The sequence below is a fragment of the Hetaerina americana genome, unplaced genomic scaffold (genome assembly GCF_022747635.1).
Source record: "Hetaerina americana unplaced genomic scaffold, ioHetAmer1.1.p SCAF_3, whole genome shotgun sequence".
Taxonomy (NCBI): Eukaryota; Metazoa; Arthropoda; class Insecta; order Odonata; family Calopterygidae; genus Hetaerina; species Hetaerina americana.
In genome coordinates, this window is record NW_027286874.1 from 104,000,287 (window position 1) to 104,017,661 (window position 17,375).

Consider the following 17,375-nt stretch of genomic DNA (forward strand, 5'->3'; position numbering starts at 1 on the left):
AAATTAATTTGCTGAGGCAATGTCATGTCATTGTAGTTTGCAAGTCAACAATCTCTTCTGAAATTCCATAAGTTTCACTTTTACCACCTTTTTGAAAGTGCTAAACAGTTCTCAAGTGTTCCTAAACTCTTTCATTTCATTGCTCTCATATACTTTTGGTAGTCTCCAAGATTGAATCTCTCGGGAGGAATGAATCCAGACCGCAAGCTGCCATCAGAGAGCGACATTGAGAAATATGCGCAAGATAACCTAAACATTCACAAGAAGGGAATATTCCGTAAGAAGTTTTCAGTTCGCGATATGCTGTCTTGGTCCAAGGTAATTCTATAATTAATTCAAGTACCTAAGAAATTAATACCAGCCTATCACCGCTCGGAAATGTGTAGAAACTGCTCAAAGAGTGTGACCCAAGAGCTTTATGAGATCCCCTTGGTATTTTTTCCAATTCAGCCAGTCATGATTAATTAAAAATAGCAATTTTCCACAAAAATACCATATATATAATATATTTTATTTATATTTATTCATAATATATTTTTGTGGAAAATTGCTATTTTTAATTAATCATGATATTCCACCATATCACGCCTGAAACGTCTCTTTTTAATCAGCCAGTCATGCTTTTCCTTTCTGGACATCCTTCTCCCCTCCAATTCCCAGCCTCTTTCAATGCATCTGTGGTGTGTGGGATGGATGATTATTGCTTTTTCAACTTACTAGTCTTGGTCATTTCACCCTGAGTTATTTTATGGCTGTTTCTTTTAGAATTAATACCACAAGGCAGACCAGTGTTTTCTGTTTCTTGTTATTATATTTAGTTTCAACCTAGGAGTTTGATTGCCTCTTACCACAGAAACTATTCGGACTCTTGAAATGGTTAGATTGAATTCTCTCTTAATAGGCTTTTTGTTTGAATCGAGAAGTAAGGTCCTTTTCATAGTATCCTTTCGCATTTATGTCAGTGCTAACAAGGGGCAAATAAACTCCCAATAAGAAACTTGGTTGAAAATCTGTGTGAAATATAAGATGTTTAATCTTCTAAATGATATTTGGAGATTTTAAAAAACTGTGATTCAAGATCATTTATGAAGTTCACTCCAAATCCAAATGAGTTTTACGATGAGATAGTTTTAACATGTCTGGATTAACCAGCAAGTAATCACTGTTTTGTATTGAAATATTTTCAAAACTTGATGGTCTTGTTGCATTCAGTGGAATTATTGTTTACTCAGCGTGTGAAAGTTGATTGATAAAGTGAAAGAAAGAAAATTGGACAAAATCCGAGATGGATAAAATGCCTAATTAATAATTATTTACATAGTTTAAAAAATTGTATGAAATGATCTAACTACTAAGGTAAATATCATAAATCATGTTAATTTCATTGACTGACCATCAACAGAGTTTGTAACTGAAAAACTTTTGGTGTTAATTAGATTAATTATTACAGAAGTGGGAAGTTTGATCCTTCTCTGTGCAGGTTTTTGTGCACACTTTAACATTTACTTTACATTTTAATTTTTACTATCATAACTTTTATCTCACTTTTCAATTTGTCTGTTGCGCTTAGGATCCAATTCGTAAACCAATGTTGGTGCTGGAAGATAAAAATTTGAAGAAGGAGGCTTGTGAAGTGTTCAAACTGGTGCAGATCTATATGGGTGATCGGAAGGCGAAGCCAGGAATGACACTCAACAGTGTGGCGCTGGAGTTGTGCTCCAAGGCATACTCACAGCCGAGGCTAAGGGATGAACTATATGTTCAGGTTGGAGCTCAGATACATCTTTGAACTAATAATGAATCTTTTCTTCCTTTATCCGTAGTCAGTATTTTCCAAAGACTAATAATAGCATCAATATTTTCCTTTTGTGAGTTTACAGAATGGTCACTTTATGAGTCTGATAATTCTTTAATGTTTTACTCTCACCCACTTCAATTTGATTGTGGGTCCCAGATGCCTTTTAGGGTAATTAAAAATGTTTACGAGCTCCCTTATTTTCTATGTAGACAAATGATATAATGTATTACAAGCTCTTATTTACTGTGATATCATTCCTTGATGAAGTTAAAGAACTGCAGAAGATACCGCAACATGCACTTTAGCCAAGTCATCTGCTAATATGCATGGAAATGCAGGAATTTCAGAGATTTTGATACATTTGCCTTGACTGGGCCTTGAGCCTGGATCCCCTTGATTCCCAGCCAAATAAATCTTGTTTCTTTAAAGCATTCAGAAATTCACAGGGAGTAAGGGAATGCCTTGTTGGCTTAATTGGTTAAAGCACTTAGCCGGAAATTGAGGGATTTTGGTGCAAATTTCGGTCTATGCAAATGGTTTCTTGTCTCTGAAATTCCTGGATGTTAATTAGCTGTACCACTGAATTGGCATTCAGCGGTACTCAAAGTAATAGTTATTGGTGAAAATTTTGTTCTATATGAGCTGTAGCCTTTGAAATTTCGGATAATAGAACCCTTTCCATGATGAATGTATTTCTCCACCAGGACTTGGCTATTATCATCTCAATTACATATAGTTAAACTGTCCTTCTACATTTGAGTTATAGATTTTTGTGCTTGCATACATTCTTTCATTGTGTGCATAAATGATTCACAATTAATCTTGGTGGCAAAATGTGCAACATTTGACCAATGTTGCATTAAATAAAAGTTCACTTTTTATCAATACTTCATGCAGTACATTTAGAATTTGATGATTGAATAGTAAGTATTTTGGATGTCACCCAAGTAAGCAGTTTTTTACATAGATTTAATGACAAACTATGATCACCAATGACTGCAGCATTTTTCCTATGTGAGTATTGTTTGAAAAGTTTATGCAACATCAGAGAAATGACACCATTGATTTGTGTCAAAGTTGCTTTCATTTGCATTCGATGGTTTCTGGCTTAACTAGTTGGAAGTTCATGTTTATTTCATGAAGAACACAATGTATTTTTCCACTGTTCTTAATTTTGGTACTATTAGTTTCAACTCTTAGGCATCATCATCAGGTACAAATTAGTCGTTGCAGTCCATTTATATACCATTCTTGTGGGGGGGACCTCTTTCCTATGTTTAAGTCGATCCTTGATTGTTTAAATGGAAATGTTTTACTGAAAGGTGAACCTGTACACACTTATATGGGTTATTTAATTGTATTGTAATTAGTACATGTTCATGAAAATACAGCCACAACTTTAGTTAGTTGTACCACAGTGTTAGTTGACTACTAACTCAATCATTGCACTTATATTTTGTTTCTTTCAGTTGACAAAGATGATACACCCCTGTGGTATCAAGGCTATCTCTCTTCATGGAGATTGATTATTTTCTTAAATATTCCCTTGTGTGCTATTTTCTCTATGAAGTGAGATATTCATTATGGAATTTCAAATTAAAGTCTTATAAAAACAATTTCAGCCATGTATGATTATGACCTGAGGACCATGGAACTCAGAGCATTAGTTAATTTTTGTCTGTAGTTAAGTCCTTGAGGGAGTCTTTATTTAATGTATTGTGTTGACTAGTTTTACCCTAGGATTGCATCCACCTTTGCTTTGCAGATATGCCGACAAACGACTGAGAATCCACGGCGAGACAGCTTAAGAAGAGGCTGGGAGCTCCTTGCCCTTTGCTTGGCATTCTTTCCACCATCTGAGAAATTCCAGCCATACCTTGATGGCTACATGAATCGCCACCGGGACCCATCGTTTGACTTTCCCGAAGTGGGGAAGTGGCCCATCCATGTGAGTTTGCCACTACCCAACACTCTCCTCTTGCAATCTGATCCAACTGCCAATGGTGACAATGAGTGATGGGGTCTGTGAAGGACCTCTGGTTAGGTCGTGCTGACATATGTGGGTTGCCTAACACCCTAGAGAGTCGATCTTTCCATCATTCTCTTCAGTTGACTATTCCACCTCCACCCTCCTCTGTTTGCAGGGCTGTGACGTGCAAGATTTGAGTAATGTGATATGGAATTGGTAATTATAAAAAGCTCAGTTAATAGCAAACAAAAGGATTTTTTGGTAGAGTTTGGGTTTTGTTTCAGATTGTTGGGAAAATTGAAATACTTTGGGAAATGAAAAAGCTTTGAGTCATGTGAGTTTTCATTCTCAAGTGCATATTATTTAGGTCTTCAATGTTGCTGATGTCGACTTTTATTATTTTTATCACTACGAAGAAACCGTGGATTAATTTCTAATTACAGGTACATATGTAAGAGGTATCATTTTCTTTTGTAATAATGTTTGTTATCGATTGTGAGTAATGAGATTCTTGTTCAATGCTCCTCACACTTGTTTCAAATGTTTATTTCTTCTCCAGATATTCACATAACTTTTTGAGTAATTATTCCAGATGAGATATGGAGAATTCTGTATCTCCTCAACTATTTCAATGGTCATGTTTTTAAGGCACCTAACCCCTGTTCCTTAAATTTTTTTAAATTTTCATGAAAAAATTACTCTCTCCTTAAGTCATTAATAGGATAACATAATATTATTTAATTGCTGTATAAATTAAATATTTTACCAAGAAATGGCAGTGTAATTTAAACTAACTCCTGTCAATATCTTGAATACTGTGCTGCATTACACATTTGTTTTTTTTTAATTCTGGAATAAATAATGAGTTCATTAATATTGATTAGGTTATCAGGTGACATTTGAGACATTTTGTCCACTCATTATTGAAATCTACAATCCCTTCATGAAAAACTGAAAGTATTTTCCTTTTTCATCAGTAGTTTATTCTTATAATATAATATTTTATCTACTTATGTGGTTGCAAAAATATTTGCTATAAATGTATGAGTTCAAAATATTAAAAATGGCTAAATAAACCATATATGTACATTTCTGACAAAGGCTTTCGTGGCATGCAGATGAGTCATGTAGGTTTCTGGGGTTCCTCTGCTTTAGCATCATGTTGATGGTGACTTTCACCTGCTCTGCTGCAAGACAGGCCAGGTTGGATTGGATATTATTTCAAAAATACTGCTATTTATTCATGACCATGGTGGTGTCAGAGCGACTGCTACTCACTGATTGACTAATGTCCTTTTCCAGCCATTGCTGCAGTATAGGGGTGGAGTATAGTGCTAGGGGTTGGAATACATGTTTCTAAGTATTTGAAGGGGTGCAGCCATCCCCCCTGTTCATGCTGTTGGATGTTTTCAATTGTTTCCCTGGCTTCTTGGATGATTCTCAGGAGATAATCTTTTCTTTGGTCTGGATTTAAGTCTCCATTAAGTTATCTGTGTGGTCTGGTTCCACCAAGACATGTTCTGCAACATCCAATTTCTCTTCTTGCCCATTCTTTAGTGCTTGTAGGTGTTTCTTCATCTTCCATTCTACAACTCTCTTTATATGTCCTATGTAGGAATTTACATAGCTGCACTGGATCTCATTTTACTTTAAATAATCAAATCCTTTGAGAATGATTTAGGATTTCAATTAGCTATGTTCAATGTTTTGAAGGCAGGCCAGTATGTGGATGTTGCCCAATTCTTTTTATTCATTGCAAGCCAAGTTCAGTAAAACCTTGAGCATTGATATGGCAAAATAGCCATTTGCAGAGGAGACATTTTTTAAATAGTAGTAGTAGTAGGATTTAGGGGAAGCGACCGACAGCTGAGGTCACTTGCGCCATTAGGGATGGACAGGAAAGGATGAAGGGTGGAAAGAAACCTGGCGTCGGCATTATCCCACTCTTTACGAAAGGCACCAAGGGGTCCACAGCTTAACGTCCCATCCGTCAGACGGCATACTCACTGAAAGTGCCCTCCACAAAGCACCTCAAGTAGGGATCAAGGTACCTCTGAAAAATATTCAAAACCGTGGAGATTTGAACCTGAGCCCTCTGGTTGGGAAGCCAGTATGATAGCCTCTGCACCAATCCCGATCCCCTACATTTTTTAAGCACAGGAATTGAAATGACCTGACCTCCTGTTCATACAGGAAATGTGTCCTTTTCAGATATTGAAGAAACATATTTTGAATTTCATCAAAATGAATGTATGGTCTGGAACACATCTGGCCTGAAGTTGAGGGCCCAGAGTGAACCATCCTTTCTTTCCCTCTCACCCTTACAGGTGCAGATCAGCCACTATGCCACGGTGAGCTGCAAGCGTCTTGAGAGGATTGGCGTGAATGGGAAGAAGGGCCCCAGGAAGCCATCAATCGAGGAAATAGACCAAGCAAAGGTGTGTGTCTGTGTGTTGTGCACACATCAAGGTCTCCATCATTTGTTCTTAAGCCTTGTCATACCCGTCAATTCTGTATCTATAATTTCAAAGTTGGTCCGTGAATGTGTAGTTTCCAAGATAGCACACACTTTAAACTATTCACTATTCATTCTCCAGGATGACTGAAAATGAGTGACTGGATTTGCCTTTCCTTCTTTAACAGTTGCAAATTTTCCGGCCGAGCATGTTTGGGAACACGCTGGAAGAAGTGATGGCCCTCCAGAAGGACAGGCACCCCAATCGCAAGCTGCCCTGGGTGCAGACAACACTCTCTGATGAGGTCCTGAGGCTGCAGGGGGCACAGACAGAAGGAATCTTTAGGTCTCTCTATTCCCTTGATACTCTATGGTGCTAAGCCCTTGGAGTTACCATTTTAATTATTTTGTAAATCCTTTCAGGGTTCATTATTTCAAAATAACCCTGTAATTTCCGGGTTTTTGCTGGAGGTTTGCTGATACAATGCGTATTACTCCTACGTAGCATTTTCATGTGCAATACATTAGAGAGGAAGAAGGGAATGCAGGGAAGGATGGTGGGTGGTATGGGGAAGGGGAGGGGAGCGTTTATACAATAAAGTACGATATAGTGAAGTGTATTTTGCCATATATCTCCAATAAAAGTGTGGAAACTATAAAGTACAAAGTTATTTTTTAAGCAAGGATATTCATAATTTCCACATCTGATTATATTTATCCCTGCAGAATTTCCCCTAGCAATATCTTTGGAGAGCCAACTGGATCATGGGGAAGACTGGTTCTGACTCACAGATAATTCCCTAGTACTCGTTGTGCCACCAAGGTCTTTTATAAAGAACAATGTACATTTTCAGCTCCCTAGGATAAGGTTTTAGGTCTTAAGCTGTGTTTTACCAAAAATTTCCTTTGATTTTCAATGCTGGCTGACATCTAAGGATACCATAAGATCACGTCCTGTGAGGTGGGTGGCTGCAGGATGTTATGAGACTCAAGAAACACCCGTAGGCACCCTGTAACATTACCTCTAGGGTTGGATTTTTATGGCCAGTGGTATGAATGTAATGAAAAAAAGCTGGTCATTGGCCAGGGAAACATGGCTGTTGAAGGAAAGTTTAGTGGTCGTTGGCTTCTCAGAGGTGGAGGTTGTCACTAGAGAAGGCTCTAGCATTCATGCCTGCACTCTGTAGAACATACCCTTTTTGGGTGAGAAGAAGATGCATAATTTCAAAGAACTGTGGGAAATGCCAAAACAGTAACTTTTTTAATGGAGTCATTCGGTAATTTGCATTAAAATGCAACAATTTCAAAGTGTAAAAATCATTCCACCCATCCCATTTCATCTCAGTCAAGCCAAATGATTTTTACACATTGATATTTCTGCTAGATTTATAATTCCCTAGTGACATTCCAAAATATGCTTTCGAGAGAAATGTCTCTGGTCATGCAAGGAATGGCCTCTGGCAGTTGAAGGAGGGGGGCACTGAAAAGAAGGGAAATTTCATTGCTGATATAGGAAATTCATACAGCTCCATGAAAAACTGGATACTTCAAGAGGTGACCAATTAATTAAGGTAGCTGGTTAGACGGGTTTCACTCTAGGACATTTGTATGTTCATGATCCTTCCTCTTTAACTACTTGCCTCAATAGTTATATAGAATTCTTTACCTAAATGAAATATTGTGTGAAGTAAATTTGATATTTTTCTATGAGAAAGTTTCTTATTACAATCACTTAGGTGATTTTACCATGGTACTATCTGCCTATGAATGGAAAAATTTTAATTTTCATCTCTTGTCGAACTTACAAAAGGGGTAACTGGAACATGATCATAATTATTTGCATGGGTTGGGACTGGGATCTGAATGAATGGACGTTCTAACAAAGAAAACGTGCTATCAAGGAACGTCGCAACCTGAGTCCAGTGTAAGTCAGAAGCAGGATTGGGAATCCTCAATGCTGAGTATCTAATTGTGCAACTAGAGTTAGCACTCATGTCCACAAGATCCAAGTTCTGCTACCATCATCACTGCTTATTATGACATTTGAGATAGATTCATTATTCTTTGAGATGCTTGGTAGTTTATTGTCAAAATTTGTAAGGAAACTGCCAAGGTGACATCTAGCAAGCCCACAGCACATGCAAAGGAGCTACCTGTGGCTGGGGAGTGTCTAATCCTGTGTGTCTCTCTTCAGGGTGTCAGCTGATGTGGATGAAGTGGCCGCCCTGAAGACTCGCATTGATCAGTGGGAAGTGCCGGAGCACTCGTCACCAGGTGGTGGCAGCACAGGCAATGGCTGCTGCGGGGATGCCCACACACCTGCCTCCCTCCTCAAACTCTGGTACCGTGAGCTGTATGAACCACTGATCCCAGATGCACTGTATGAGGAGTGTGTGGGCCAGGGGGCCACTGTGCCTGAGCGTGCCGCAGCCATTGTCCACAGCCTCCCTTCACTGAACAAGGCCGTCCTGTGCTACCTCATCCGATTCCTCCAGGTAATTACACCTGCGGTTCATACAATCTTAATAATTTTTGTTCAGATTCTATTTTTGTATAGTTTTGTGCATGCTTGTCTAGGGCTCGAGTGCACCATAGTGTTAGATTAAGATCAAAATACGGGAAATGAAGGAAAAAATGACAGCAAAACAGTGCATTTTCACTAAGGACACATGAAGCAAAATATCACACCGTAGTATCTTTTCACATGGATGTAGTAGTTTTAAACATGCCATCGTACCAAAAATTAGGTAAATGAGCTAATACTGCATATGCATTGTGAAGAGAAAATATATGTGGAAAGTCTGAAAAGTTTTCAACGTAACAAATAAAGGAAATATTTTTTCTTTAAATTTATTTTTATTTTTCAACATAGTCTCCTTTTAAGCCAATATACTTTTTCCAGCAATGCTCTTTTAACCCTTGGGAATAGTAGTTGACATCTTTCTCCATAAAATAGGCATTAACATGTGTGATAGCCTCCTCATGCGATGACAATCTGCCCTCCAAGCGAAACTTTAAGGTCACCAAACAGGAGAAAGCAGTGGAGGTCAAATCTAGTGAATATAGTCGGTGGTCACCCAATTCATGAATTTTAGCCATGGCGACCCCCCAAGTGTGAGCAAGTGCATTGTCCTGATGGAAAAGCACTTTCTTCTTCTTCTTCTTCAAATTTGGTTGTTTCTTGCATTTCTGCCTTCAGCTTGTCAATTAATGATGCGTAATTCTCTCCCTTTGTTGTTTTATCTTTTCTGAAGATAATCAATGAATACAATTCCGTGACAATCCCAAAAAAACATTCGCCATCACCTTCCTGGCCAATGGAACCGTCTTCACCCTGCTCTGAGCAGGTTCATCATTTGCAATTCATCGATACCTTATGCATGTCCCATTTTTTAGTCAGTATATGGCAAACATGTTCTTTCGATGTGCCCATAGCATTTGCCATCTTACAAATACATACCATATGTACTCATTTGTAGGTCAATCATTTAATGCAAAATTTTATTAAAAAAAGGGTCAATGTACGTGTACAGAAGAAAGAGATATTTGTAGTATGTTAAAAAAGAATGTTTTAGTTGTTATTTTAGTTGTAGGCGTGAGGTAAACTTCTACTGAGTTGCATTCCAAAATTCACAGCCATTGCTGCTATATAATAGTAAAATCACAATTATGACTTTTCTTATCTCCAAAACTACTACTTGTTGCAGTACTGGGGTAAAAGCAAACAATTGTAGCAGTACCATTTGGGCTGTACTCACAACACTTATGGTGAATTTTAGAATGCTCTCAAAATCTCACTATCGATGATAATGGCCTTATGCTATCACTGCATTGAAATAATCTATATTTATATCAATTATTTACAACTTTCCCTCATTTAAACCCTCGTTTAAAAAAAGTTAAATGGTAATAATTAAAATTAAATTGTTTGAAATGTAAAAATTACTAGGAATAACTGAATGCTCTTTATTAATTACAAAAAAAATAATGTTGACTTTCAAAAATATGCAAAAGATATGAAAATGTTAAGTAAAAAGTCATAGCTTGACCTGTACAATTGTGTAAGTATTGCAAACTGCATGCCTAAAAGAAAAATATTTGAATTTGATGGTTTGAGGCTCTACTTTATGAAAATTCATGGTCACTGAATTAATAAACTTGGTATTTTTTCACATAAAAAACTTCCAGTTTCAAAATATAGGCATTGAAACCAGGAGTATTATAAAGTTTTTTTGTGTAAAAAATTACCAAGTTTATTTATTCTGGGAAAAATATTTCTTTAGCACATGACATGCATCAGATGTATGTAGCGATGAATGTATGTATCATGTAGCTATGAAAAATTATTAATATGTCAAGTTGAATACAAATTGACAAAACCCCAAAAAAAATGTATTTACATATGGAAAAGTTGTTGTTACATGAACTTTGCTGTTAAATCATTACATAAGGCTGTCAAGGCGAAAGGAAAATTGAAAGGAATCCAGTTTAATCTTTTTAATTCTGTATGTGATAATGGTCCCTTTTCCCTGAATATCAAGCAGCCATTGACCAAGTCTTTCTCTTCCCTCCAGATATTTACCCAGCAGGAGGTGGTTCAGGCGACAAAAATGGATGCAAGCAACTTAGCGATGGTTATGGCACCCAACGTCCTCCGCTGCACTTCTCGTGATCCCAGAGTGATATTTGAAAATGCACGAAAGGAGATGGCATTCATTCGCACCTTGATTCAGTCATTGGACACGTCATTCATGGAAGGTGTCTACTAGGCTTTCATTTTTCTGGTACTGCCAGGTCTCTTTCGAAAAGATTTGGCTCCATTAATCAGTTTGTGTGGACGAATCCTGGAGCAGAGCCAAGGAAATTTGCTGTCCTTCAGAGAGAGATTCTAGGGAGAGGGAGGGGGGGGGTAAATTGACAGAGGAGGTGGCCGTCTCCTCTGCCCCCTACCCTCACGTGTATTTAAAGGGCCCTTTGGCTTGTGGTGACAAATGACTATTATCTAGTCTTTAATATTCATAAAAAAAGAAAACTCTTTGGAGTGTATAGTGTTTATACAATATGTAATTTTAAGTTAAATTGTGGAAAGAATTCATCCATTAACCTCCATTGTCTCCTAAGTTTCTCATGGGCACTGCAGGGGTGATGTCAATTGGCTTTGTATACCAAGTCTTCTGCAGCGATCCGTGAGTTAAGGTGAAATAGTCATTGAAGCTACTTAATCAGCAAGCCTTGTTGGTGCTATATTTGCAGACCTAATTGTCATTGAGTGCGAATGGAAGGAGGAAGCATTGGTACCTCCAATCTCCAGTGTTGTTGTTATTGCCCTCGCTTGGTGCGTACGTATTTCCCAATTGGGGAGAACGGGAAGTATTTACTACTTGAGGTAGAGGCTGTTTCTTGTTGATTTTTCTGTTGAACTTTCATAATATATGAAATATGGTGGTGGGCCTATCCGGGAGTTTTGTTTCATCACAGCTCATTCACGAGGCTGGCCCATGATGTGTGGCTTGTGTGCAGTGACCCCTGTGCATTTGAAATTATTGATACAAACCCCCTTTTGATCTCCCTCTTGCACCTCCTTCCGCCTCGCGGCAGCAAGCTCCACCCGTGCACACCTGGATTGCGGTCGCAGTGGGCGTCATTGCACCGCTTCCATGTTAGGAGGGGGGCGATGTGCCTTTATGCTGCCTTCTCCACGCGAGAGCTGAGAAAGTGTGCGTGCTCAGGGATAGGGGGCGGGAGAGAGAGGGAGAGTGTGTTCGCATGAGTGGAGTGGTGGTTCCCCTCTCCCCCCTTCCCTCCCCCACCCCCATGTGTGTGTGCATGAGTTATAGTTCCTATTCTTCCCGCTTCCAATCCATTGTTCGTCTTTTTGCAACAGCCAGGTTGTTTTTGCTTAATTGTTAAATGCAAGTGGCTCCCAAGTTATGAAAATTACTGAATCCTGGATTGCTTGCTGCATTTCAAGTTAAGGAGCAATACCTTAAGTGATTACACTAAGTACAGAGATTTATTACCTCGTCGGCTCTGTGAGTAAGAAGGTACCAAAGCAATAAGAGGACTCTTGAGGTATGTGGTGGAACACTGTGTGAGATCATCATTACCTTGTTGTAAGCAAAAGTTTTCATGAGAGTTTTGAGTAGTGTTCGTTCATTATTTATTTACTGTCCGCAAATGCTTATCTTTTGATCAAGAATGTCATCTGATATTGCTATAGAATTTGAATTTTTAATTTAACAAGAAATAATTTGCTTCAGGTACAAACAAGGCTGTAAGAAACTGGATAGTTTTCAATTGTGGCAGAAATTGAGTAGATTTCTTACTCAACATCAATTCCATTGTTTTGTGATTAATTTACGTGCAGTAGATTTCACAGTTTCAGTCTTCTTGTAAAGCAGCCTTCCTTTAGAGAGACATTCAGTCCTATGTTCATGTTGTTATATGTTTTGCACCACAGTTTTCCATTTTGTTTTATACTAATTATGATCCATTTGACATGGAACAGAATCTCATTTCAAAAGAATGGGCTCATGATTCTCTTAATGTGCTTGATTTCTTATCACACATGATGTTCTATTATACTGGAATGGCATTTATAATATTTATGGGTTGCACATCTGTATTTTGATATGAATTGATGGGCATTACTCCCTCCAGTTGATCTGGAAGGTAGACGAAGGAAGGGAAATGGTCCTGGTTGTGCTCCCTCATTGACGTGAAGAGTGTGGTCTCCGATCCCAAACGTGAAAAGTGAGACGGTGCAACTGTTCCATTTGAGTGCTTGTTCCAGGTGCAAATTGTGGATTCAAGCCACCTGCATTCTCAGTGTCTCTGAGTTTGTGTGTGTGTGTGTGTGCATGTGTGCAGAGGGGGTGGGGAATGGATGTGTGATGGGTGCGTGAAATGCTCACTTGTGATCATCACTAATGACTCTCAATGAGGCGGATAGGCCATAGCTTATTAATTACGCCTTCCACCATGATGTGTGTGCTATGGCATGGATGTGGAGTTTGTTATTCAAAAATAGAAGAGACCGTGGTAGCATGTTCTTTAAATCTGAGATTGTTACTGATTTGAGGATCGACCTACTGTTTATGAAACGTAATTTTTGAAAGTCATGCAGTGATATCGAAACACCGCAGTAGAATTTCCAATCACTGTTTCAAGTGTATTGCATCCTTTGATTTTGAGCTGGAAGTGGGGAAATAATCAGTGTGTTCATGTAAATAGAATGTATCATCATGGAGCAGCAGTTGAGTGGGTGATTGACATTGCACCAAGTGCCATTATATAGCTGTACATAATAACCTAATACGTGAGTGTGTGTCGATTCATGCGCACTCACATCCAAACATCGCACACTAACATACATACATTTATACATGCGATTGATATATACTGTCATCTGTATGTAAATACATTTATTGTGCTGATTTACTTGATTGATTCAATCTCCCTGTAAAACTGTGAATGGATGTGGAAGTTAGGAATGGGCTCTCTGATTAATATTTTTTCCCATGACAACCAATCGCTTGCAATTCTGCTACTACAATAATAGCCTTATCAATACCCGTGTGAATGCAAATTTCTCATCTCTTGCACTCCTTAGAAATGATGAATGCCTCTATTTTTGCCAAATTGTGAAATGTTGACACACATGCTCAGGTTGCAAGGAATGGTGATGAAGGCAGAACATGTAAATGAGTCGTTATTGAATATTAGTCAGGGAAAAGAGGTATATTTGTTGTGGATTGTTCACTTGGGTTGATTTGCTTGTGCTGTGAGGTCACATCCACATATTTTACCCCATATTGTGAGTGCAATTTCCATACCTGATTATCCTGTATCCTGCACTCAATCAACCCAGGAATCCCTTCTGGCTTCAGTTTAATGGAGAGGAGTAATTATTAGTTGTGGGTTTATCTGTTACAAAGAAGGGTCTTCAGTAATCAGTTTTTCTTCTTGGCGTACAACTTTTGGCAGTGATGAATTGGACATTGATTTTTCTTAGATTATTGTTTTCCACATCATTGATATCTGCCAAATCACATGCATCACCATTCATGCTACATCAATATGAATATACATGTAATATGGTTTATTTGGAGTTTACCAGAGCAGACTCTCTGTGGTATTAATTGAATTGAAAAACTAAAACACCAAAACAGTTTCCTCAGGATTTACTTGGAAGAAGTTTGGTTCTGCCCCTCATTTGAAGAGACAAGTTGACTAGTGCCATTACAATCAATCGACTCTCTTCCCATCTCTCCCCTGTCATTTGGTGTCTGCTCCATACTAGGAGTCTTTGAAACCAGACAGTTAGTCATCTTGACAATGTTCTATTTTGAACTTAGGTCAAGCTTCAAAACCAGCCTCCTATCAATTACGTACTCTGTGCACATGGTTGTAGTCTGCACTTGGCTACTTCGCAGTCATTTACCTGGCTCTCTATTTTGGGTGATTTTATCTGTTCCAGTTAAGTCATTGCTTATTCCTTCCCTCCAACATAGAATGAAAGATTCACCATGTATCTATTGCCTATTTTAATGTAGACCTATCTGAAGCAAATGTCTGTTGCAAGGGTATCTCAGCTCTGCCAAGAAAACCACTTTTGAGGTTGCAATTTTCAGTCGCCTCAATGTCCATGTGTTGACAAAAATGACAATTTGTCTATTATCTATTCCTAAACTTTTTATTAAAAAATCATTTATGCAAGAATTTAGTTACTTAAGAAGCAATATTTATCTATTGTTTCCCCTGCGGCATTGTTAGTTCTTCATTATGAAAATCCATGACCTCCTTGAATGAATCTTTTCAGGAAACGTTTTTCAATAAATTTCATAATTATCAACTAAAGATTTGTATGTTTTCTTACGCAGCACTTTTTGGGATATTAAAGAATTTATTGAAAGGGTAAAGGAATATCCATTTTCATTTCTTTCTATTTTAGTAGAACTGCTGGTCATCATGATATGTTGAGATAACTGGGAACAGAGAGTTTTCTTAGCCATTTATGTGTTTTTAAAGCCAATTTCAGAGTATTGTTCTCCAATGAAGGAATTTTTTTCTGAATTAGCGTTATACATGAACTGGAATATTCATGATTGGATATAGTTTTCATATGACTGTCGAGTCATTATATTTTGGTAGTATCATAATTGTTAAAGTCTTGTATACATCCTTGAATTGGTCCCATGCGAATGTGATGCTCATTGGCATTGCTCATATTCTTATGCATTTGACATTGACACTTTCAAACTTCTTCCATAATTTTTCATAATATGTCTTTTCCTGGAATTGAAAATTCTCAGCTGTCAGATGCTGCTTCATCAGTCTTCTTGCTTTTGATATGCAATCCAGGGATCTCCATTAGTATATCCGCATGTGCATTCAGCATTTCTTCATCCGCTGAAAACAAAGCTGGCATGCTACTTGGATGTGCCATCTTGAGTAACGGTATTCCGCCATTCAATACACATTTGATATTACGATAACATGAAGTTTGCATAATATAAATGTCTCACGATAGAATCATGCTATAACATTCCACACGTTGTTGCATTGACATCAAGTGCAGGGTCATTGGTTTGATCTCATTGCTGTGAAATTTGGAATTTCTTACATGAACCTAGTCTAGATTTGGCACTGGGAAACATTCCTGTGAAATTTCATGTAAATTGATTCGACCTTCTTTTAAAACCATTCTCATTTCTTTTATAGTGATTGAACCCAGAGGATATAGAAGTGGATGATTGTATGTGAACAATTGATTTATATTAATGCTTCTACATGTTTATTTGAAGAAATATTTTGGGTGATTTCAGTAGAATATTCAAAAAGTCATGATTTAATTGATGACACACACACATATCATACATATGTGCATATGCATCCATTATACCCATTGTCATTCTCATTTTGTACTTCGGAATGGGCATTTTTGATAGGCACATACTCTACATATGCATTGTGTTTGTGATTTTTTAAGTCATGTTTGTTAGTGCCCAATGCCATTTACAGTTGAGAAAAAAATCCCATTATTTACTTTCATATTGCATTTATAGTTAATTGTAAGAAACGTGTGTTCAACAATGCGGAAATTTGTCAATGATTGTAAGGAAAACCTTCTAAATATTTCTGCAGGAGGAGTTGATCAGGTACTACTAAGCAACCAAAGTGAGTTTGTGATTGTGTACATATTTCAGTACCTGTCCACAATTTGCATTACAGTTAGAGGAGGATATATTTCATTTATTATTTTAATTAGATAATGACATGTATATTGTGACCACTTTTGTAATTTAATTTATTTAAATCCCTTTCCAACCATTTTTTAATTCAGTCATTATGGTAGGGGAAAAATTGTGATGTAATTTTCACTCCGATGCATTGTTTTTTTATTTACCCATGCCTATTAATTTGTATAATGAAGTTTTTTATGAAATAAAACAATCTCAAGGATAGTTGAGGTGAAGAGTTTTCATCATTAAATTATTAATTGACGGAATCAATATAATATTTGTGAAACTGGAGTCTGTTTTTGTTGAACGAGTGGTACTCATGTTTGTCCATAGGACAGATGGGTTGGACATGCCTTATTCTCCCCCTAGCATTGCCTCTGTTGACCTCTTCATCACTGCTCCTTTGGGGCAGTCCTAATTGCAGGAACAATAAAGGCAATTCAATTTAATCCATATGGAAACACTTTGGCCTCAAAGTGGTGTTATTATAATTTGATGCAATAATTTTTTCATACCTTAATGATGCATGAGACGCTGTTGTTATTCAGAAATTGGTATGCTTCATTGTGAGTCTCCCTGTGGAACAAGGGCATTTGGGCAATCGTACGTCTCACAAGGAAGTCGACTCCAGTACAAAAATGTATCAAGTAACATGGGAAGGCATCATTTTCAATAGTTAATGGACCTACTTTGATGTGGTTTGAGTTTGATGAAATAATTTTTCTTTAGAAATATCTCAATTCAGCTACCCAAATGGTGCATAAATATCAGGAAATGTATACTATATGATAGTATACATTTATGTATACTATCATATATGTATATGGTTGCTCAAAAACATGGTCTTCGCAGGATATGTACTGCAGCTGTATACTGCATATGAATGCTAAATGTCACCTTATGAGTTAG

The 17,375-nt window shown here is 37.5% G+C and overlaps 1 protein-coding gene across 1 annotated transcript in view; it reads left to right on the forward strand.

The window, feature by feature from the left end:
• The window catches only part of RhoGAP93B (MyTH4 and RhoGAP_KIAA1688 domain-containing protein RhoGAP93B), a 120,531-nt gene extending 103,849 nt beyond the window's left edge, over positions 1–16,682 (forward strand). The window contains exons 14-20 of the mRNA XM_071587946.1: positions 163–318; positions 1,571–1,765; positions 3,564–3,746; positions 6,095–6,205; positions 6,411–6,568; positions 8,417–8,717; positions 10,797–16,682. Of these exons, the coding sequence (XP_071444047.1) occupies positions 163–318; positions 1,571–1,765; positions 3,564–3,746; positions 6,095–6,205; positions 6,411–6,568; positions 8,417–8,717; positions 10,797–10,991 (1,299 nt within the window). The 3' untranslated portion in view covers positions 10,992–16,682. The remainder of the gene's footprint in view (positions 1–162; positions 319–1,570; positions 1,766–3,563; positions 3,747–6,094; positions 6,206–6,410; positions 6,569–8,416; positions 8,718–10,796) is intronic.
• Positions 16,683–17,375: the final 693 nt, after the last annotated feature.